Raw genomic sequence first — 23240 nt, 5'->3', positions numbered from 1 at the left:
AAGTAACTGCCAAAAATAGGAACAAGAAACGGGAAACACTTTGAGCACTTACTGTGCGTCAGGTCCTTTCCACACATTACCCAGATATTTCCATAGATTAATCTTTACAACCCTGTCAGTTAGGCACTATTATCTCTCCTTTTTTCAGAAAAGGAAACTGAGGCATAGAGGGCCAAATAGGGATAGATAATCTGCTCAGGTCACACAGCTGGTAGAGGTGGCATCAGGATTTTAGAGACTGTGTTTTTTGGTTGACTTTTTTTTTTTTTTGGTTGGTGGCAGTTTTTTGTTTTGTTTTGTTTTGTTTTGTTTTGTTTTTAGAGACAAGGTCTCACTGTGGTGACCCAAGCTGAATGCAGTGGTGTGATCTCGGCTCACTGCAATCTCTGCCTCCTGGGCTCAAGCAATCCTCCACCTCCCCCTCCTGAGTAGCTGGGACTACAGGTGCACACTATTGCACTTGACTAATTTTTTTTTTTTGTTTTTTGAGACTGAGTCTCGCTCTGTCACCCTGGCTGGAGTGCAGTGGTGTGATCTTGGCTCACTGCAACCTTCGCCTTCCAGGTTCAAGCGATTCAACTGCCTCAGCCTCCCCAGTAGGTAGAATGACAGGCATGTGCCACCATGCCCAGCTAATATTTTTGTATTTTTAGTAGAGACAGTGTTTCACAAATTGGCCAGGCTGATCTCAAACTTCTGACCTTGTGATCTGCCCACCTCAGCCTCCCAAAGTGCTGGGATTACAGGCGTAAGCCACTGCACCTGGCCTGCACTTGGCTACTTTTAAAATTTTTAGTAGAGACAAGGTCTTGCTATGTTGCCCACGTCCTGGTCTCTAGCAATCCTCCTGCCTTGACCTCCCAGAACGCTGGGATCACAGGTGTGAGCCACAGTGCCTAGCCGAGAGACCTTGTTCTTAATTACCACATACCGTCAGCTTTTGGTGAACCAAGTGGCCTCCAAAGTGATTGTGGCTTAACAGTCTATCATTTGAGTGGGGAGAAAATTGAGACATGGAAGGGGCTATTGAAGAATTCCCTTCTACATCTCCTCATTGCTCAATTCTTCCCTTTCCTCTGCTAGCTGGTGCTCCATCCAACCCCCTCCCCCCGCCTTTTTTTTTGAGACGGAATTTTGCTCTTGTTGCCCAGGCTGGAGTGCAATGGTGTGATCTCTGCTCACTACAACCTCCGCCTCCCGGGCTCAAGCGATTCTCATGCCTCAGACTCCTGAGTAGCTGGGATTACAGGTATGTGCTGCCATGCCCAGCTAATTTTTTATATTTTTAGTAGAGGCCGGGTTTCTCCATATTGGTCAGGCTGGTCTTGAACTCCTGACCTCAAGTGATCTGCCCTCCTTGGCCTCCCAAAGTGTTGGGATTACAGGCACGAGCTACCTTGTCCAGCCACTAGTGTCCTTTTTGTCTCGTGTATTAAGATTAAGATTTAAGATGTACTAATGTCGTGTTCCTTCCTATTCCTCCCTTCCTGCAAAATCCCAGAGAGGCTAAATTGAGCAATAAAAATCATGGGAAAGAGAAAAACAGGGCTGGTTCTGGTTAGAACTTTAGAGAGATAAGGTATTGAGGAGTGAGAAGTCCCAGACAATTAAGATTTGTGGGCTGGGCACGGTGCCACATACCTGTTATCCCAACACGTTGGGAGGCTAAGGCAGGAGGCAGGTGGATGGCTTAAGCTCATGAGTTCAAGATCAACCTGGGCAACATGACAAAACTCTGTCTCTACAAAAAAATACAAAAATTAGCCGGGCGCAGTGACATGCGGCTGTATTCCCAGCTACTCCGGAGGCTGAGGTGGGAGGATCGCTTGAGCCCAGGAGGTTAAGGCTGCAGTGAGCTGAGAGTGCACCACTGCACTCCAACCTGGATGACAGAGCAAGACCTTGTCTCAAAAAACAAAACTAAACAAAACAAAACCCAAAAGACTGTGAGCAACATAGAGATATTGGCACAGGCTTTCAGGTCTTTTGAGAGATGAAGTATTGGAGAACCTGTTCACTCTTTTTGGTTTCCCTGGGTCACGTGAGCCCTGCGGCTTATATTTGTGTTACATCAGAGCAGGTAAATCAGTTGATGATGGTCACTAGTCACTAGTCAGGGTGAACTGGGTCTGTGGGGTCTCAGGATTTAGGTTTGGAGAGAATCCTTTCCTAGTACCCTTTGTCCATGAAGCTCTGAGAGAGCCACAGAAGGTACCCCAAAAGGTAAAAGCAGCTCGGCCTAGATTGCCAGGCTAGCTCTGGAGTAAAGTGAGTTCCCTTGCCCAGCCTGGCACTGCTCATCTTGCTGTAAGCAGACTCTTTGACAGCGAGGGTGAGAGAGGTCTGATTAGGGAGCAGGGGCCCAAGATAGCCTCCTAGGGAAGAAGCCCTCCAAGGGGTACTAGCCACCCCTGCTACTCAGTTTCAACCCCATTCCTATGAGCTGGCTCACCTCTCACACTGCCCTTATCCCTGCCTCTTATCTTAGATGCCTCAGCTCTTTCAGGACACGCGTGACCACTCTCCTTTCCTGATTTCTCAGACCAACAGCCCTCCCCCACCCAAGTCATCCTGAAGGCATATATCCCTCCAAGTGAATGGGTGACCTGGTGCTCTACCTCATTTTTGAGTATTCAAAGATTAAGCCCCAGAAATCCATACTTTCCTACCTTGAGCTCACAGACCTTCCTTCTGCACATCTCCTAGGGGCCAGGGCTCACGTCTGCTACAGACTTTGCCAGGTTCATGAATCCCCATGCCCTCACATGAGATAGGGCCAGTGCTCTCCCAAGGGAAGGAGGAGAGCAGAGAAAAGCCGTGACACCTGGACCCCTCGGCTACAGCTCCACAGAGAGGAGTTGGGGCAAAGATCTCACTGTATCCACATTCAGGTCACAGACGTCTTAGCCATTGTCTTCTGGGGCCTGGGATGCCTCTATCCCCTGTAACCTGTTTCTGCCCTTGTAAAGGCTAAGAATGAAAGAGAGGAGGCAGGGCGTGGTGGCTCACACCTGTAATTCCAGCATTTTGGGAAGCCTAGGCAGGAGGATCACTTGAGGTCAGGAGTTTGAGACCAGCCTGGCCAACATGGTGAAACTCATCTCTACTAAAAGTACAAAAATTAGCCGGGCATGGTAGCGGGTGCCTGTAGTCTCAGCTACTCTGGAGGCTGAGGTGGGAGAATCACTTGAACCCAGGAGGCAGAGGTGCAGTGAGCTAAGATTGTGCCACTGCATTCCAGCCTGGGTCACAGAGCAATACTTCATCTCTGACAAAAAAAAAAAAAAAGAAAGAAAGAGAGGATGGAGAAGAAGAGACCTGTGCTTCCCAGGCCAGAGCCTAAGGCCCAGGATCACCTCCTCATCTAGCTCCCAGGGACCCTAGAAGCAATAGATTCTCTTTGCTCCATTGCACCCAGGCTACCCTTGAGTCTCTCCTGTCACTTCAGAGACAGATTATGAAGACAGAGAAAGGCAGACACAGACAGAGGCACAGAGAGACGTCACAAAGAGATTCAGAGAGTGAAGAAAGATAGACGTACACTCAGGGGAAGACAGAAAAAGAAAGAGACAGACAGAAATAGGAAGAGAGACAGAGCAATAGAGATACAGGCAGACAGAGAGAAGAGAATAGAAACTGAGAAAGACAGCCAGGGATAAAGAGAGAAGCATGACACAAGCCAGGGGCCAGAAGCCTCCACCCATCCCATATATGAGCCAAAGAAGGGAAGTGGGGTCTGAGGGAAGAAGCCGGGTGTCCCTCTCTGTGGCTTTGCCCCATCATCTGGCGTTGGTGTCCTTGGAGTCAGTGGACTTGGATGAGAAAAGAATATTACTTTCACTAATCTCTAGCTGAAATTTAACATTTCCTTCAATTATGACAATAGCAACAAACCAGTCATTTTAGCCATAACTATGGCTTTGTCACCAGCAGAAATCACATATATTTTTATACTGTATTACAGTATTGCAGATCTTTTCAAATACCATTTATGCTCATCCCTGCGACAAAATTATGTGAGGTATCAACCTACCACTAGATCTTATTTAAAGCATTAATAAAGAAGCACATATATTACTATATCACATTGGTTTTATAACTGTATTACAACATAATTGGTTTCCTTTGTAATCCTATATATTTTATTTTATGGATTTTAAAATATTATTCTGAGATGGGGCGTCCATATACTTTACCAGATTGCCAAAAGGGAACATGGCACAAAAAGGTTCAGAACTCCTGCATCTAGCCCCTGATCTGGACTCCCCAGCACCCATTCCTGAAACCTCCTGCTCCCTTCTCTTGCTGGATTAGTCTGAGTCCTTCAAGAAGAAGCTGCCAAGGCAGAATGCCAGAATTTGACTAGGGGAGATGCCTGTGAGAGAGGAGGGGGCCCGGAGCTGGGAGAGCTGTGAAGGAGAGAGGGAAGGAAGGAAGTTTGAGAGGAGCATCGGCAAAGCCATTGGGAAATTCTTGAACCAAAGTCAGCTGTCAAAGGAGTCCCCTATCTCCCAGGAATGGGCCTGCCTTAGGATCTCTGCTGAGCTCTGTCATTGGCTGGGAGCAGCCCAGTGAAAAGCTGGCCTTAGATTTCAGAGAGAAGCAGGTAGAGGCATTGGTTATTTTCTCTCTCTTTCCTTCCTTCCTTCCTTTCTTCCTTCCTCCCTCCCTTCCTTCTTCCTTCCTTCCTTCTTTCTCTGTTTCTTTCTTTCTTTTTTGACAGAGTTTTGCTGTCAGTTGTTGCCCAAGCTGCAGTGCAATGGCACAATCTTGGCCCACCGCAACCTCCACCTCCCTGGGTCAAGCAATTCTGCTGCCACAGACTCCAGAGTAGCTGGGATTATAGGCCTTTTGGACCATGCCCGCTAATTCTGTATTTTTAGTAGAGACGGGGTTTCTCCATGTTGGTAAGGCTGGTCTTGAACTCCCGACCTCAAGTGGTCTGCCCGCCTCTGCCTCCCAAAGTGCTGGGATTACAGGCATCAGCAACCGCACTTGGCGGTTAATTTGACTCCTCACAGTGTAAATTCTGCTCATAGTGTAAGGTCTGTGAGGAGCATTCTCACTGCCACCACAGCTGCCCATCCAGAAAAAAGGACATGGTGCAGAGGTCCTGTCCAGGGTGGTAGGTGAACATGGTAGTTATAGATGTAAACTTGGAGAGTTGGCTATTTGCTAGCTGCAGGGTCTTGAGCAAGTTACCTAATGCTCCCTGTCTCCTTATCTGTAAAACAGAGGTGATAACATTTCCTATTTACAGGGATATTTGTGAGGATTAATTAAAGTTTGCAAAGCAATGTTTACATAGAGCCTGGGGTATAGTCAGCTCTCAATAATTGGTAGCCCTTATTATGGCCATTGCAATTATTAATTATTTTATTACTATCACTCTCTTTCTCAAAGGTAAGACCAGGGAAAGGGGGCTCCAGGAGGCTGAAGGTGACAGTTCCTGCCCTAGCTGGGGCAGCTGGAAGAGGTGGGAACCACTTCCTCCTAATCCCCTCTTCTTCCCCTGAGGCAGGGGTCTTCCCCTTGCTACTGACAGTTCCTGTGTCTGCTGACTCACAGCCAACTTCCTCTCATACAAACAGGAAAACACAGCCGGCCGGCGCCCCCCCCCAAAACACACACACACACACACACACACACACACACACACACGCACGCACGCACTCACGCACGGCCAAACACCGGCCCTGCTCAGAGGGGGAAGTGCCTGGGCCCCTGGGAGACAGGCTCCAGGACTGGCGTCAGGGCAAGATCGGGGGGAGGAGAGAGGAGCCATTCCTCCTCAGGCCTCCCCCACATTCCCCCTGAAATTTTAGTGTGGGAGAGTAGGCTTCTCCCACGAATGAAACGGCTGCTTGCTTGGTCACTGCACTTTCAGGGAACCGCCTGCCCCCAAACGGCAGCCTCAAACTTTGGTTTGGAAGTAGGGATGTTGCCTTGCAGACTGGACCGGCATCCCTCGGAGGAACCTAGGCTGGGCCCTTGGGGATTGGGGTGGGGAGAAGCAGATGGGGACCCCTCTGCTGGGTCTCTGCGCTTGTTGCCCAGGCCAAGTCTCTGGGCAGCTTGGAAGGCTGTGGCTTCTCATGAATTCTGGATGTCCAGCTTGCCAGGGTCCAGCCACCCTGCTGGGCGTGGGAGAAGTGTCCTAGGGGCTTAGCGCTCGACCCTTCCTCCTCCCTTTTGGCAGGACTGGAGGGCGTGGGAGCGGTGGAGAGGATGCAAAGCCGTCCCTGGCGCTCTCCCCTTCTCGGCTTCTACCTCCATCCCCATCTCCGTCCTGGTCTCTGCCTCTTTGTTCCTCTCCCTGAGGCTGTCTTGGTCCCAACGTGTTCTGGTCCCTTCTCGGCCTGCGAGAGGGCAGACGGGCAGACCCGGAGATAAGCAGGGCGGTTGGGCAAGGAGCCCAAACCCTTTGAAGGCCTGCGCTTGCACAAGGAGTGGCGGGGGCCCAGCGGAGGGAACCGGCCGGGCGGGGCGGGGCTGGGCCCGTCGGGGGAGGGCAGAGAGGAGGCGGGGTCGGCGCGGCGGGACCCGGAGCTTCGGACGCGCAGCGGGCACCCGCGAGCGGACGGCGGCCGCGTAGTGAGGTGAGGACCCCCGCGCCCCCCGGGTCCCTGCTTCCCAGACTCCTCCCCATCACCTTCTCCAGGACCTTCGTGGGCTCCCAGGGCCCCCTCGGCGCCGGCGGCCCTCCCTCCCCGCCACGACCCGCCCCTCCCTCCTGCTGCCCGGCCTCTGCCCGGTCCCTCCTCGCCCCCTCCCTCGTTGCAGCCTGTGCTGCCCGCGACTGCCCGCCCCGCCCCCGCCACTCCTGTCCCGCGAGCACCTCGGCTCCCAGTCCCGTGCCCTCGAGCCGGGCCTGAGTCACCGGGAAGCCGGGCCCTGACTCAGGCCCCGAGGCTCTGCACCCCGGCCCCGGCTTGGGAATGAGGCCCAGCTGAAGAGTGTCAGCACTGATGCTGGGACGGAGGGGGCGTCCTGGTCACCGACAGAGCACAAGAGCAACAGGGAGAGAGCCGCGCAGGCAGAGGCGGAGACAGAAACCCAGGCTCAGAGGTGGACAGAGACACAGATACAACTTAAGATCTGGTTAGAATTGGAGACTGAATCAAGGACAGGCTTAGTAACAGAGAGCAAAGAGGGTGGGACAAGGAGAGGGACAAAGATGGATTGAGAGGTTGAGTTGGAGTGGGGCAGGAACAGGGACAAGGCAGAGATAAAATTCAGGCGCCACAGAATTAGAGACAGGTCTACGAAACAGACCAGGGTTAGGGTCAGGCTGCCGGAAGGGGACAGAGCACAGAGACTTGAGCCCAAGGGAATGGGCAGGGAAAAGGCAGGCTCAGAAAAGGAAGGCTTGGAGAAAGCAGAGGTGGGGGGATGGCATTTCGCACTGCTGAGTCGCTACAAGGCATGTGCACACACATATGAACAGCATGTGAACATGCTGCCGGTGGATGGAGAGTCCAGAAGCCTCTGGAGTACCCCTGACCTCTGGTCCCTCATCTCTCTGGCCTGGTTCTCCGTCCCCATCCTTATTCTTAAAGTAGCCTCCACCCAGGGCTGGGACCCCACATGTTAGGACTGGTTAGGGCTCTCTGGGTAGCCTGACCAAGGCAGACAGGATGTGGGGGCGGCCAGGGCTGGAGGGACAGGAAGGAAGTCTGAGCAGAGACAATAGGTGGAAGGGGAGGAGGGACTGGGAACAACCAGGATTAGGATGGCAGGCCTGCATACCTCAGCTCTGGAAACAAGAGGGGGATGGGGTCTGCAGCTCTTTCCTCCTACCTAAGCGGCCCCTCTCCCCACCTTAGTCCACAGCTGATCTGGCCGCATCGTTGGCCCCTTCTCCACACCTCCCTACCTCACTGTCCCCCCGCAGCCTTCTAGCATCTTGTCCCATGCTTACTCAGTTGGATGTGCAGTCAGGCAGGGGCGGAGCTTTGACCCAGACCCAGGGTGGGCAGAAGCTGGGGGCCAACATTAGCACTGACTTGCTGTGAACCTGGGGCAAGCCCCTTCCCCTCTGTGGGCCTCAGTTTCCTCCACTTCAAATGAAGCCCCTCCCCTAAGTAGCAAGCCATTTTTGTTGTTCTGGGATGACTCTGCTTCCAGATTGCAGACCTTTCAGGATCTTTCTTTGGTGGAAGATTGGAGGCTACTGCTCACTGTCCAGGCCCCAGCCTTTGGGGCAGGGAGGGGGAATCTCAGCCTGAGCCCTCCCTTCACCCTGCCCCTCCCCCCAGCAATGGCCTGAGCCCCCATGGCTGCCCCTCAGGACCTGGACATCGCTGTGTGGCTGGCCACAGTGCACCTGGAGCAGTATGCAGACACGTTCCGACGGCACGGCCTGACTACAGCAGGTGCAGCCCGGGGCCTGGGCCACGAGGAGCTGAAGCAGTTGGGCATCAGCGCCACAGGGCACCGGAAACGCATTCTGCGCCTGTTGCAGACAGGCACCACAGAGGTCTCCCTGGATCCCAAATCAGATAGTGCCATGGAACCATCCCCCAGCCCAGCCCCCCAAGCCCAACCGCCCAAGCCAGTGCCGAAGCCCAGGACGGTGTTTGGTGGACTCAGTGGCCCTGCCACCACTCAGAGACCTGGGCTGAGCCCAGCCCTCTGGGGACCAGAAGTGTCCAGGAGCCCAGAGCCCAGTCCAAGGCCCCCTCCTCTCCCTACTTCCTCCTCTGAGCAGTCTTCAGCCCTAAATACTGTGGAGATGATGCCTAATTCTATCTACTTTGGCCTGGACTTAAGAGGCAGGGCACAGGCAGCTCAGGACAAGTGAGTAGGGTTGGCTCCCTGGGGGCTGATGCTGCTGGGAGTGGGGAGGAGCGCATGAAGGGGACGGAGGTGGGGAGCTGGGCATGAAGGCTTGTTCTTCCTCCTCTCTTCCTAAGTAACCAATAGATCTTTCCCTTCAGGGCCCCAGACAGCTCCCAAACCGCTGACCCCATCCCTGCCCTCAGGCCCACAACAGGCACAGGTAACGGGTTATCACGGGTTGCGGGGAAAGGGATAGTACCCTCAGGATCTCATACACTCCCAGCGATCTCCTCTTCCCTGTGCGTTCCCCTCTCCTCCTGCCAGTGCACATCATGGATCCTGGTTGCCTGTACTATGGTGTCCAGCCTGTGGGGACTACAGGGGCCCTCGACAGAAGAGACGACAGAGGTGTTTGTCAGGACAGGGCTGAACACAGGTGAGTACTAAGTAGGGAAGTGATGGGAGGGAGGAGCTGTTGAGTCGGTTGTGGCCATGATGTATCCACTCATATAATGGAAAATTGGGAGAAGTGCTTTTCTTTTTCTTTCTTTTTTTTTTTTTGAGCTGGAGTCTCACTCTGTCACGCAGCGCACTCCCTGAAGTTTTAAGCAGAATTATTCTGTATGGGAGGTTTTCCAGGTTTAAATGGTCAGCTGTGCAAGTGGTCCCCAGAATTCTTTGTGATTTTTTGTTTGTTTGTTTGTTTGAGATGGAGTATGTTGCCCGAGCTGGAGTGCAGTGGCATGATCTCGGCTCACTGCAACCTCTGCCTCCTGGGTTCAAGTGATTCTCCTGCCTCAGGCTTCTGAGTAACTAGGATTACAGGTGCATGCCACCACACCCTGCCAATTTTTGTATTTTTAGTAGAGATGGGGTTTTGCCACGTTGGCCATGCTGGTCTCGAACTCCTGACCTCAGGTGATCCTTCTGCTTTGGCCTCCCAAAGTACTGGGATTACAGGCATGAGCTACCGTGCCTGGTCAGGAGAAGTGTTTTTCGTTTGTTCATTCAACAAATATTTATTGAGCAACTATCATATGCCAGATATAGATGCTTGGCATAGATCAGTGTACACAGAATTCCCTGCCCTTGTGGAGAGATAATCCATTAACAATAAACATAATATGTTAAATACCATAGAATGCTAAAAGACGTTAAGTGCCATGGAAAAAATAAAGCAGAGTAAGAGGGCTGGGGGACTGGCCAGGTGCAGTGGCTCACGTCTGTAGTCCCAGCACTTTGGGAGGCCGAGGCAGGCAGATCATGAGGTCAGGAGTTCAAGACCAACCTGACCAACATGGTGAAACCCCAAACTACTAAAAATGCAAAAATTAGCCAGGCACACTGGTGGATGCCTGTAATCCCAGCTACTTGGGAGGCTGAGTCAGGAGAATTGCTTGAACCCGGGAGACGGAAGTAGTAGTGACTCAGGGGAAAAAAAACAACAAAAAAAGAGCTAGGCGCGGTGGCTCACACCTGTAATCCCAGAACTTTGGGAGGCCAAGGCAGGCAGATCACGAGGTCAGGAGCTCAAGACCAGTCTGGCCAACATGGTGAAATCCCGGCTCCACTAAAACTACAAAAAAATTAGCTGGGCACAGTGGCAGGCACCTGTAATCCCAGCTACTCAGGAGGCTCAGGCAGGAAAATTGCTTGAATCTGGGAGGTGGAGTTTGCAGTGAGCCAAGATAGTGCCACTGCACACCAGCCTGGATGACAGAGCAAGACTCCATCTCAGACAAAAAAAAAAAAGGTGAGGAGAGGGCTGAGGGACAAAATGGATGGACTGCAGTTTTTCATTTACAGTTAGCAGAGCATTAAGAAGATGACATTTGATTAAAAACTTTAAGAAGCTGAAGGAGTTAGCCATGAAGATATGTGGGTGAAGAATGCTCCAGGCAGGGGCAGTGGCTGGAACAGAGGCCTCAAGGCGGGTGGATGCCCAAGGGGATCCAGGAACAGTGAGGAGGCCAAGGCAGCTTGTCTGGGGCAGATGGGCCAGGGTGGGAAGAATGGCAGGAAATGAAGTCAGAAAGGTTAAAGAGGCCAGATAAGGGCCTGGTGAAGAGGCTCACGCCTGTAATCCCAACACTTTGGGAGGCCGAGGTGGGAGGATCACCTGAGGTCCGGAGTTCAATTCCAGCCTGGCCAACATGGTGAAACCCCATCTCTACTAAAAATACAAAAAGTAGCCAGGCGTGGTGGCACACGCCTGTAGTCCTAGCTACTAGGGGGAAGCTGAGGCAGGAGAATTGCTTGAACCCGGGAGGCAGAGGTTGCAGTGAGATCATGCCACTGCACTCCAGCCTGAGCAACAGGGTGAGACCCTATTTCAAAACCAAAACCAAAACAAATAAACAAATGAAAAAACTAAAACAAGAGGCCAGATGAGGTAAGAGCTTGTAGGGACTTTGGCTTTTACTCCAGGAGAAATGGGAAGCCACTGGAGGAGTTTTGACATTATAAAGGGATTCCCCGGGTTGCTGTGTGGACAGTGGTCTGTAGGGACAAAAGGAGAAGAAGCAGAGAGACCAGTTGGGAGGTTTTTGCAGTAATGGAGGTGAGAGACCTCAGAGTATAGTGTTTGTAGTGGAGATGATAAGAAGTGGCTCTATTTTGAAGGCAAACTGTCAATTGGCCTCTCCATTCTTCTGTGAGAAAAAAGAGCAATGAAAAATGACTTTGAGGGCTTCTGTTTGAGCTGGTGCTGACCAGTATGGTAGCCATTAGCCACACGTGACTATTGGGCCTATGAAACGTGGCTAGTCTGCATTGAGATGCACAATAAATGTAAAACACCTGCTGGATTTCAAAGACAATATGAGAAAAAGCAACACTGGATGAATATAACAAATAATCATAAATTATCTTAGTAATTTTATGTTGATTACATACTAAAATGTTAATGTTTAGGATATATTGGGTTAAATAAAATATGTTATTAAAATTAATTTCACCTGTTTCTTTTAATTTTTTTAAACGTGGCTACTAGAAAATGTAAAATTACGTACTTGGTTCACATTGACTTCTGCGGGACAGCACTGTCCTGAGCACCTGAAAGTTCCTGGAGCTGGCATGGCCTGAGATGGGGAAGACTGTGCTAAGGCAGGTGGGAGGTGAGGGTAGATTGGGGGTGCAGTTCTGGACGTTTGTTTTAGGTGTAAGTTATGCCTTCAACAAGAGGTGAAGAATAGACCACTAGATAGAACAGTCTAGAGTCTGGGGAAAGGTCGGAGCTGGAGACCTAACTTGGGAGTTGTCAGCACTTAGATGGGTGCACAGGGCTGTGAGTGAGTCCAGGTAGAGAAGAGGACCAAAATCAAAGCCCTCGTGCACTACCATATCTAGAGGTTTGGGAGAAGAGGAAGAATCTGCAAAACAGACAGAAGAGAAACAGACAGCAAAGTAGAAAGCCAGAGAATGTGATGTCATAGGAGCAAAGTGAAGAAAGTAGGAGAAGAAGGGAGAGGCCAGCTATGTCCTATGTGGCTGAGGGGTCTGCTGCTCTGTGTGATAGGACTTAGAATTAACCCTCGGAATTGGAGGTGACTGGGGATCTTGACAGTTGTAGTCTCGAAGTAATGGGGTGAAAGCCCAATCAGAATGGGTTTTAAGAGAGAACAGAAATGTATAGAGAATGTCTTTTGAGGAATTTTTCTGTAAAGAAGAGCAGAGAGTTGGAACGATTGTTGCTAGCGGAAGTAGAGCCAAGAAAAGAGTGTTTTATTGGGTGCAATGTTACGTAGCTTTGTAGGTGAATAGGAATGATCTGGGAGGGAGGGACAGTCATGTAGGGGAGAGGAGAGTAGGGGGTGTCTAGAGTGATTGTGCAGGTGAGAGAAATAGGATTAAGTGCACAGAGGAGGATCTGGCTTTAGACAGGGGTGTTTATTATAGTCACAGGAGGAAGACAGAAGATGTGTGTGAAATTGGGGAAACATGGCACTGGGAGTCTGTGGGGGTTCTCATCTGATTACTTCAATTTCTCAGTGAAGTAGGAAACACAGAAGTTGGAGTGGCCATTCTCAACCTTACCTGTATCATAGGCTGGGGAACTTTTAAAGCTACAAGTGCCTGGGCTCTACTGCCAGAGATTCACATTTAAGTGTCTGGTGTGAAGCCCATGTACTGATATTTTTTAATGTTTCCCAAGTGATTTTGTGCTCTTAGGGTTGAGAACCCCTGGAAAGTGATACAGAATAATAGAGGAATCTACTCAGGGTAGTTAAGGGAGGCATCTCTGAAAAGACGACATAAGCAAAGACCTGAAGGATGAGAAAAAGCAGCCCAGGGAAGCATGGAAGGAGGCAAGTTCCAGGTAAAGGGAAGAGCATGTGCAAAGGCCCTGAAACAGGAAGGAAAATGTGGCTGTAAGCAAGGGCCGGGGCAACACAGGATGAGGTCAGGGGAGTGACCGTGGGCCTCACTGTACAAGTTCGCACAGCCCATTGGAATTTGGGTCTAACCTAAGTGCAAATGGGATGCTATTGAAGGGCTTCCTGCAGGGGAGTAAAATGGTCTCATCTGCATTTTTTTTTTTTTTTTTTTTTTTTTTGAGACGGCGTCTCTCTCTGTCGCTGGGCTGGAGTACAGAGGTGTGATCTCAGCTCAATGCAACCTCTGCCTCCTGGGTTCAAGTGATTCTCCTGCCTCAGCCTCCTGAGTAGCTGGGATTACAGGCACATGCCACCACATTCGGCTAATTTTTATGTTTTTTATAGAGATGGGGTTTCACCATGTTGGGCCAGGATGGTCTCGATCTCCTGAGCTCATGATCAGCCCATCTTGGCCTCCCAAAGTGCCAGGATTACAGGTGTGAGGAGTCACTGCACCCAGCCTCATTTCCAGGTTTTTTTTTTTTTTTTTTTTTTTTTTGAGACAGAGTCTTGCTCTGTCTCCAGGCGCCAGGCTGGAGTGCAGTGGGGCGATCTCAGCTCACTGAAACCTCCTCCTCCCGAGTTCAAGCAATTCTCCTGCCTCAGCCTCCTGAGTAGCTGGGACTACAGGTGTGTGCCAGCATGCCCAGCTAATTTTTGTATTTTTTTAGTAGAGATGGGGTTTCACCATGTTGGCCAGGATGGTCTCGATCTCTTGACCTCATGATCCGCCTGCCTCAGCCTCCCAAAGTGCTGAGTTTACAGGTGTGAGCCACTGCGCCTGGCCACTTCATCTCCATTTTTAAAAGAGCATTCTGGCGGCTGTGGGAGAATGATTATGGGAGGGAGGGCAAGAGTGAAAGCAGGTGGCCAGTTAGGCAATTTGCATCACCCAAGTTGATGGGAACTTGGTCCAGGGAGCAGTCAAGAACTTTTTGGAGAAAGAGCCAAGACATATTGATTAGCCGCAGGCAACCATGACAGGGAGCCATTTACACAGCCCTTCCCAAACTTTTCCATCCAAGTCATACTACTGGCACAGGAAATAGGCTGAAATTTTCCCAATAAAAATTCGAAGTATTCTCAGGGAAGCAGCTCCATGGTAATCTTTTGGGGTCTGAACCTCCCTATTCTCCTGTTTGAAAAGCAGATCCAGACTGGTCATGGTAGCTCACACCTGTAACCCCAGCAATTTGGGACGCTGAGGCAGGAGGATCACTTGAGCCCAGGAGTTTGAGATGAGCCTGGGCAACATAGCGAGACCTCATCTCTACTAAAGATAAAAATTTTAAAATGAGTCAGGTGTGGTGGCCTGTATATGCCTGTAGTCCCAGCTGCTCAGGGTGGGAGGATCCCTTGAGCCCAGAAGTTCAAGGCTACAGTGAGCCATGATTGCACCGCTGCACTCAGCCTGGGCAGCAGAGAGAGAGAGAGAGAGAGAGAGAGAGAGAGAGAGAGAGAGAGAGAGAGAGAAACCCTGTCTTAAAAGAGGCCAGGCACAGTGGCCCACGCCTATAATCTCAGCACTTTAGAAGGCCTAGACAGGCGGATCACCTGAGGTCGGGAGTTCAAGACTAGCCTAACCAACATGGAGAAACCCCATCTCTACTAAAAATACAAAATTAGACAGATGTGGTGGTGCATGCCTGTAATCCCAACTACTAGGGAGGCTGAGGCAGGAGAATCACCTGAACCCGGGAGGCCGAGGTTTCGGTCAGCCAAGATTGCACCATTGCACTCCAGCCTGGGCAACAGAGCAAAACTACATCTCAAAAAAAAAAGAAAAAAAGAAAAAGAAAAGAAAAAAGAAAGAAAGAAAAAGAAAAGCAGATCCAGTACCTGCCAGGCATTCTATTATTAGGTGATATGAGTAGGGTGCAGAAATTACAAAGAGGGTATCCAGGGTACTTGTCTAACGTGTGTCCCTCCCCGTCTTGGCTCCCACAAGGCTCAGCAGGCAGGATCTGGAGGCACGGGAGGATATTGGCTATGCCAGCCTTGAGCTGCCTGGAGACTCCACCCTCTCACCGCCCACCCTGGACACAGAGGAGACCAGTGATGACCTCATTTCACCCTATGCCAGCTTCTCCTTCACAGCAGACCGCCCCATGCCCCTGCTCAGTGGCTGGCTAGACAAGCTCTCCCCTCAGGGGTGGGCGCGGGGAAGGGAAGGGAGGGAGAAGTGATAGGCTGGGAGGTGGTTGCAGGGGACAGGCCCCAAGTGCCTCCAGACCCTAATCTCCGTAACCCTGTGCAACCCCAAATACTGATCTTGGCTCCTTCCTTTCTCAGAAACTATGTCTTCCAGAGACGCTTTGTGCAGTTCAACGGGAGGAGTCTGATGTACTTTGGCAGTGACAAGGTGAGGGGGCTGGGAGATGTGACATGGAGCTGAGGGAGAGGGAGGGCTGAGAGGGGCTCAGTATTGGAAGGAGGGAAGCCCATGGTGGGGAGGTGGTGACTGCATGACTGATGTCAGCATTTAAAGTAGCTGGCTTAGCAGCTGTACCCACTGCTTGTGGATTGAATGCCAATCTCATAAAAGCTGGTGCAGGACCTAGGGGTTGGCACACATGGCTCAGTTCCTGTCCTCATAGGTTATTGAGCTCTCTCTCCAGGACCCCTTCCCTAAGGGTGTGATCCCACTGACTGCCATTGAGATGACCCGCAGCAGCAAGGACAACAAGTTTCAGGTCATCACTGGCCAGAGGGTGTTCGTGTTCCGCACAGAGAGCGAGGGTGAGGGCCACAGCCCCCTGGGTCAGGGCAGGAGGGAGGGAGGGAGGCTGTGTGAGCAACAACCACTGACCTGCCTCTCCATCCCCACCAGCTCAGCGGGACACGTGGTGCTCCACGCTGCAGTCCTGCCTGAAGGAACAGCGCCTCCTGGGCCACCCCCGGCCCCCGCAGCCGCCTCGACCCCTCCGCACCGGCATGCTAGAGCTTCGTGGACACAAGGCCAAGGTGTTTGCTGCCTTGAGCCCTGGAGAGCTGGCACTGTACAAGAGTGAGCAGGTGAGGAGAGTCGGGCCAGGGCTGAGGGGCCTTAACTCGTCCCTTCTGGGACTTCACGATACCCACCCTGACCCTACCAGGCCTTCTCTCTGGGCATCGGGATCTGCTTCATCGAGCTGCAGGGCTGCAGCGTCCGGGAGACCAAGAGTAGAAGCTTTGACCTGCTCACACCCCATCGCTGCTTCAGGTGGGGCCTGGACCAGTGGGAGGCAAGGCTGGGGGACGTTTTGGGGAGGACTTTTAGGGGTACAGAGGGCTGGAGGCCTCCTCAGTAGGATGTCAGTGGGTGTGCAGGGATGGTAGTCCGGTGAACTGGGTCAAGATGTCACAAAGGTCTGGGCTGCCCCAGGTGTGGCCTGTGGTGGCTCCTCAGGAAGGGCCAGGGGATGGGACATGGCAGCGAGGTCCAAGCCCACAAACTGGCTGTCCACCCCTCAGCTTCACAGCTGAGTCGGGGGGTACTCGGCAGAGCTGGGCGGCCGCTCTGCAGGAAGCAGTAACCGAGACGCTGTCTGACTACGAGGTGGCTGAGAAGATCTGGTCTAATCGGGCCAACCGGCATTGTGCAGACTGTGGGGCCTCTCGACCAGACTGGGCTGCTGTCAATTTGGGGGTGGTCATCTGCAAGCAGTGTGCAGGTGAGGACTGGCATCGAGGCCCTGTGGGGAACAGGAGGGGCTGGGACTGGAGGGCTCAGGGCACCCATGTCTCATGCCCCTCACACCGTCACACACCCTCACAGGTCAGCACCGGGCCCTGGGTTCCGGGATCTCCAAGGTGCAGAGCCTGAAGTTGGACACGAGCGTCTGGAGTAATGAGATCGTGCAGGTGAGGGGGTGGAAGAGGGGGATGGCGGAAGGGGTGGAAGGGAGCGTCCAGAGGCAGGCATTGGGCCAGCCTAGGGACAGGAATGGAACATCTGAGGACTGTTGAGTTCCTGTCAGCTGCCTTTGCCCCTTGTCATCCCACAGTTGTTCATTGTCCTGGGAAATAATCGTGCCAACCGCTTCTGGGCAGGGAGCCTACCCCCAGGTGAGGGACTGCATCCAGATGCGACCCCTGGCCCCCGGGGGGAGTTCATCTCCCGAAAGTACCGGCTGGGTCTCTTCCGGAAGCCCCACCCTCAGTACCCAGATCATAGCCAGCTTCTCCAGGTAGGAGGGACAGAGCGGGCCTGATCTGGGGTGGGGGTGGGGGGTCAGGAAATACTCTCTGAGTTGGAATGCCTAGATTTGGGTGGTGGGGGCTGTTTTCGGCGGTCATACAACTGTCCCCGGGGCTCTCGGGTTGGCTTTTGGGGCTGACAGAGGCCCTTTGTTCCCTGCAGGCACTGTGTGCAGCTGTGGCAGGACCTAACCTGCTGAAGAACATGACCCAGCTCCTCTGTGTTGAGGCCTTCGAGGGCGAGGAGCCCTGGTCCCCCCCAGCCCTCGATGGCAGCTGCCCTAGCCTCTTGTCCCCAGGTCATCCCTCCAAGCGCTTCCTCTCTCCCCCCTCCCAAGAATTCTCTGATCCAACCTGTGATTCAGTTCTTTCAGGGGACCTCAATTAGCCAATCAGAGTGGCCCAGCCTGGGCAGTTTCCTAAACCCTCAGATCTGCCAGGGCTTATTTCCTGTTGTCATGTGATAGCTGATGATGGTCACGGCTGGGGAGGGTCTGCGTCTTCCAGGTGCTAGTGCTGGTCCACCCTGACAGGCTGACCCACAGGTCAGGACTCGTCTCCCTGGAGACAGTCTGATCTCAAAGAAGTGATCAACTTAGTGACACTCATTTCCATTGGTCAGGCCAGCCGGGCTGAGACCCTTACAGGATGGCACATGCCCTGAGGTGCCCACCCAGAGCTAACAGCCTGGTTAGTGGCCGGTGGGGAGAGGCAGTGGGCAGGAGCTGGGCCAGAGGCCTCTCCGTCTCATTATCTCCTGCCTCTCTCCTTTGCAGTCTGGGTAGTGAGGGACCCAGCTCCTTTGAGCTCTACTTGGCTGTGCTTCCGGTGGAGTCGGGTCCCACCATCTTCCTCCATTTCATCCCTTCCCCAGAGGGGCTCAGGTGATCCCACTGCACTTGGCTCAGCTGACTACTTCCCCTTCCCCTTGCAGACCCCTCCCCTGGTGTGTACAATGAGGTGGTGGTGCCTGCCACTTACAGCGGCTTCCTGTACTGCAGTCCCATCAGCAACAAAGCTGGACCCTCACCCCCTCGCAGGGGCCGGGATGGTGAGGGGGAGCCAAGGGAATGGAAGATACAGGGACAGAAAGTGGATGGGTTTGAGTTTACTGTAGAGGGACAAGGAGGACAGGGCTGGATTGGAAAGCAGGGCCATGCCTAGGAGTGGGATGGGGTCCTGGGGGTGAGAGAGGGTCCATGCCAGGTGGCAGCACTGAGTGATAGTTCACAGCATCTGTTCTGAAGTCAGACTGTCGGGGTCAAATCCCAGCTCTGCTACTTCCTATGTGTCTTGGGCAAGCTACTGAAACTGAGTCTCAGTTTCCCCATCTGCAAAACAGGACTAAGTATAACACCTCATAGGGTTATTGTGAAGATGACTGGGATCATACATAGGCAGAGGGCTTGGCACAGAATAAATACCTGGTAAATGGGAACTATGAAGGGGTGGGCCCAGAGGTCTGCTGCCCCCTGACTATCTCCCTCTGCCTCAGCTCCCCCCCGCCTATGGTGTGTGCTGGGAGCAGCTCTGGAAATGTTTGCAACAGAAAACAGCCCCGAACCCCTCAGCCTCATACAGCCCCAGGATGTTGTATGTCTGGGTGTGAGCCTCCCACCCACTGACCCAGGTGACCTTGACAGGTAACAGCCCTTCCGTGCTCACCGAGCTTCCCCTTTTCTCTTCCCAACCTCTAGCCTGACAGCCTCCCTCATTGGCCTCATTTGCCTCCCTGACCTCATCTTCTCCCCAGGTTCCCCTTTTCCTTTGAACTCATCCTCACTGGGGGGAGGATCCAGCATTTTGGCACAGATGGAGCTGACAGTCTGGAGGCCTGGACTAGTGCTGTGGGCAAGGTGAGACAGGAGAGCCCCCTCTGCAGCAGCTCATGACTTCCTTGTCCCCACAGGCCCCCATCTCCTCTCTTAGTCCTACAGCCATTTCTTCCACTAACAGCCAAGGGTGACTGAGGGCCTGTTCTGTGCCAGGCCCTGTGTTAAGCATTGCCCACTTGATATCTCATTTAATTTTCACAACCCTCAGAGGTAAAGTATTACATATAAGGAAACTAAGTCTTAGAGTTTACAAATTCACTTGGTCAAGGTCACAGAGCTAGGAGGCAGCAGAGCACAGGACTAAAAATCAGGCCTTTGCAAAGCTCATGCCCGAAACCTCACTGTGCCACGGCCTGTTCCCACACAGAAGCTGCCTCTGATTCCCACTACCCACCCTCTGCTCTGGTTTTCCAGCAGGCCCAGAGATAAAGCTACCTTCCTATTTCCCAGCTTCTCCATTCTTAGATAAGCCCATATGTCCCTCCTGTATGCCGTTCCCAGAATTGAAAGTTCAGGCCCTGGAGTCAGACATCCTAGGATTTGAATCTCACAACTCTCAGCCTTGTGAGCTTTTCCACATCTGTAGAGTGGGCGTAAAAGACTCACCCCCTAGGGTTGAGGATTAAATGACATGTGAGGCCCACACACAGCAAGCCCTCAGTACGTGGGCGTTGAAATAATAATGATGGTAGTGATGATGACGATGATGATGACAATCCCTCCCATCCTAAGACAGCTTTTCCCTAAGCTCTGTTCCATCTTCAACTTTTCACCCTGGTGCCTTCCTTGCCCTCCTGAGAATGCGTCAGAAAGTCGTGTGCAGCCTGCAGTTCCCCTTTGACCCTTTGCAGCTGCCCTCCTCTGCCCATTTCTTCCTGAACTGCTACCCTGCGGGTCACCAGTGTCTTCCCATTTCCAAAGGCCAAGGCCGCCTCCCGGCCTCACCAGGTCATCTCTGCAGCATCTGGCGCTCCTCTATGGGAAATGCTCCCCTGCTCTGGCTTTTGACCCCCCTCCCCCAGGCCTCCAACAACTCCTCACAATAACACGTTGTCTCCATATCTTTTCAGGGCTCTGTCATGGCCCTCCCAACCAGGGTTAAGTCTCTTCTCATTATTATCTACACTTTCCAAAAAGCTATCCCATCCTACCCAGAAAGTGCTGTGAAGACTCACACCATACTAGTCCATGGACTGTGTGATATGGTCCATGAAATTCAGAGTAAGCATTTAGAATATTTTACAGCAATTTGACAGAGTAATTTTATGTGTCGAATATAATTATTTTTTAAAAAAGGCTTGGGCCAGGTGTGGTGCCTGTAAATCCCAGCACTTTGGGAGGCTGAGGCGAGGGGAGCACCAGGAGTTTGAGACCAGCCTGAGCAATGTACTGGGACCCTGTCTCTACAAAAAAATAAAAGAATTAGCCAGGCATGATGGTGCTCACCTGTAGCCCCAGCTACTGGGGAGGCTGAGGTAGGAGGATTGCTTGAGCCCCAGAAGTTGAGCCTACAGTGAGCTGTGTCATGCCACTGCACTCCAACCTGGAAAAATGAGGCCCTGTCTCAAAAAAAGGGAGTAGGGTTGTCTGTCTTAATTTTTTCATCTAGATTTTCTAGCAATTCACTTTTATTATTATTATTATTATTATTATTATTATTATTATTTTGAGATGGAGTTTCTCTCTTCTCACCTAGGCTGAAGTGCAGTGGCACGATCTTGGCTCACGGCAACTTCCATCTCCCGGGTTCAAGTGATTCTCCTGCCTCAGCCTCCTGAGTACCTGGGACTACAGGTGCATACCATCATGCCCAGCTAATTTTTGTATTTTTGGTAGAGACAGGGTTTCACCATGTTGGCCAGGCTCGAAGTCCTGACTTCAGGTGATCCGCCTGCCTCGACCTCCCAAAGCGCTGGAATTACAGGCTTGAGCCACCAAGCCTGGCCACTTTTACTATTTTTAATGAAAGTACAGTATTAGCTGGGTGTGGTGGCTGCTGCCTGTAATCCCAATTTTTTGGGAGGCCAAGGCGGGTGGTTCACCTGAGGTCAGGAGTTTGAGACCAGCCTGGCCAACATAGTGAAACCCTGTCTCTACCAAAAATATAAAAAATTAGCCGGGTGTGGTGGTGGGCACCTGTAGTCCCAGCTACTCTGGAGGCTGAGGCAGGAGAATCACTTGAACCCAGGAGGCAGAGGTTGCAGTGAGCCGAAATCACGATACTGCACTCCACCCTGGGCAAGAAGAGCAGAACTCCATTTCAAATAAAAGGAAGAGAGAAAGTACAGTATTGGTTAGTGACACCGCGGGACTTTAAAAAGGAAAAAGGAAGAAAACCCTGGTCCTTTACTGCAGGTGGTTTGAGAAGCACTGGTTTACATCCTTTCCTCCCTGAAGCTTCTCCCCAGCCCCCTGGGGTGGTGAGATTTCCCAGGGCATCATAAGTCTTCAGGTGTAGTATTTTGGCTATAAAGAATGAGTATGCCTTTTTGGCTGGATGCAGTGGCTCAATTCTGTAATCCCAGCACTCTGGGAGGCCAAGGCAGGAGTTCGAGACCAGTCTGGGCAACATGGCAAAACCACATTTCTACAAAAAAAAAAAAAAAGCCAGGTGTGGTGGCATGCTCCTGTAGTCCAGCTACTCAGGAGGCTGAGGTGGGAAGATCACCTGAGCTGGGGGAGGTCGAGGCTGCAGTGAGCCATGATGACAGCACTGCACAAGAATGAGTATTCTTTCTTACACCCACACCTCTATTAAGGGTACAAAGCTGCCACACGGGGGTCTCTCTATGTTGGGGAGAGTAAACTGAATTGAATTGAATTTCTTTCCTGTCTTTCTCCATCCATCTCATGTCTCCTCCTTGGCTCTCACCTTTGCTCTCTCCCATCCCTTTTCATTCCTGTTTTTCTTCTGCTTTTTCTCCGTATTTTTCTATGCTTTTCCCTACCCTGATCAATCTCATTTCTCTCCCTTACTCCTTGTCTCTTTTCCCATCCTCTCTCCTGTCCTCCCCCTGCCTCTACAGTGGTTTTCCCCGCTGAGCTGCCACCAGCTGCTGGGCCCAGGGCTGCTGCGGCTGGGCCGCCTGTGGCTGCGGTCCCCTTCCCATACAGCCCCAGCCCCTGGTCTCTGGCTGTCAGGGTTCGGCCTCCTTCGTGGTGATCGCCTCTTCCTGTGCTCAGCGCCGGGCCCTGGCCCCCCAGCCCCTGAGGACATGGTGCATCTGCGGCGGCTACAGGAGATCAGTAAGTGGGGAGGGTTGGGGAAACAGGGATGAAGGGTGGCCATGGGGGTGCATGGGAACAGACCTTTTTTATTTGGAGGTTCTTATAGGAAACAGAGGAACATAGTGGCTTCAGGTACAAGCTCTGAAGGGAAACTGCCCAGCTTTAGACCCCACCTCCATCACTTCCTAGCTGTATATCCCTGGACAAGTTACTTAACCTTGCTGTGCCTTAGTTACCTCATCTTTAAAATAACACCTTCCTCAAAGGGCTGTAGTGAAGTTCAGATAGGGTAATGCACCTAAAACACGCATTGCAGAGCCTGACAGGCGTCTTTTAAGTGCTCGATAAATGTTATATGTTATAAATGTTATTAATATTGTTAATATTATTATTATTATTATTTTGGAGACAGAGTCTCACTCTGTCCCCCCGGCTGGAGTGCAAGGGCATGATCTCAACTCACTGCAACCTCCACCTTTCAGGTTCAAGGGATTCTCCTGCCTCAGCCTCCCGAGTAGCTGGGATTACAGGCACCTGCCACCACACCCAGCTAATTTTTGTATTTTTCATAGAGACAGAGTATTATTGTGTTGGCCAGGCTGGTCTTGAATGCCTGACCTCAGGTGATCCACCTGCTTCAGCCTCCCCAAGTGCTGGGATTACAGGAGTGAGCTACTGTGCCCAGCCCATAAATGTTACTATTATTTGGAGACACTTGCTGGTTGGGTCCTGGGAGAGGGAGCTGGGTATCTTCACTGCTTTCCTTTCTCCTAAAAGAGGAACAATGTAAGATAATATTTTAGGACTTTGGAAACAAGAGACCTGGGTTGGAGCTCAGCCT

General features: G+C 51.9%; 1 protein-coding gene across 8 annotated transcripts in view; it reads left to right on the top strand.

Annotated features, from left to right (window-relative positions):
- The first annotated feature begins 6491 nt into the window (after nucleotides 1-6491).
- Nucleotides 6492-23240, top strand: part of ARAP3 (ArfGAP with RhoGAP domain, ankyrin repeat and PH domain 3) — a 28593-nt gene continuing 11844 nt past the window's right edge. For 2 of the 8 annotated variants that reach the window (XM_032299893.1, XM_032299850.1), the window contains exons 1-16: nucleotides 6784-8799; nucleotides 8940-9001; nucleotides 9106-9217; nucleotides 15106-15309; nucleotides 15450-15519; nucleotides 15776-15896; nucleotides 15988-16172; nucleotides 16253-16359; nucleotides 16611-16810; nucleotides 16915-17000; nucleotides 17144-17326; nucleotides 17500-17635; nucleotides 18271-18387; nucleotides 18832-18979; nucleotides 19090-19192; nucleotides 22198-22417. In XM_032299893.1, the coding sequence (XP_032155784.1) occupies nucleotides 8276-8799; nucleotides 8940-9001; nucleotides 9106-9217; nucleotides 15106-15309; nucleotides 15450-15519; nucleotides 15776-15896; nucleotides 15988-16172; nucleotides 16253-16359; nucleotides 16611-16810; nucleotides 16915-17000; nucleotides 17144-17326; nucleotides 17500-17635; nucleotides 18271-18387; nucleotides 18832-18979; nucleotides 19090-19192; nucleotides 22198-22417 (2578 nt within the window). In that variant the 5' untranslated portion in view covers nucleotides 6784-8275. Of the gene's footprint in view, nucleotides 6600-6783; nucleotides 8800-8939; nucleotides 9002-9105; nucleotides 9218-15105; nucleotides 15310-15449; nucleotides 15520-15775; nucleotides 15897-15987; nucleotides 16173-16252; nucleotides 16360-16610; nucleotides 16811-16914; nucleotides 17001-17143; nucleotides 17327-17499; nucleotides 17636-18270; nucleotides 18388-18831; nucleotides 18980-19089; nucleotides 19193-22197; nucleotides 22418-23240 lie in introns of those variants that run through there. The other 6 variants (XM_032299616.1, XM_032299976.1, XM_032299771.1 and 3 more) reach the window with 6 other exon arrangements.

Source organism: Sapajus apella, unplaced genomic scaffold (genome assembly GCF_009761245.1).
Source record: "Sapajus apella isolate SASKATOON/1434 unplaced genomic scaffold, GSC_monkey_1.0 scaffold1, whole genome shotgun sequence".
Taxonomy (NCBI): domain Eukaryota; kingdom Metazoa; phylum Chordata; class Mammalia; order Primates; family Cebidae; genus Sapajus; species Sapajus apella.
This window is presented reverse-complemented; position numbering and strand designations above follow the sequence as displayed.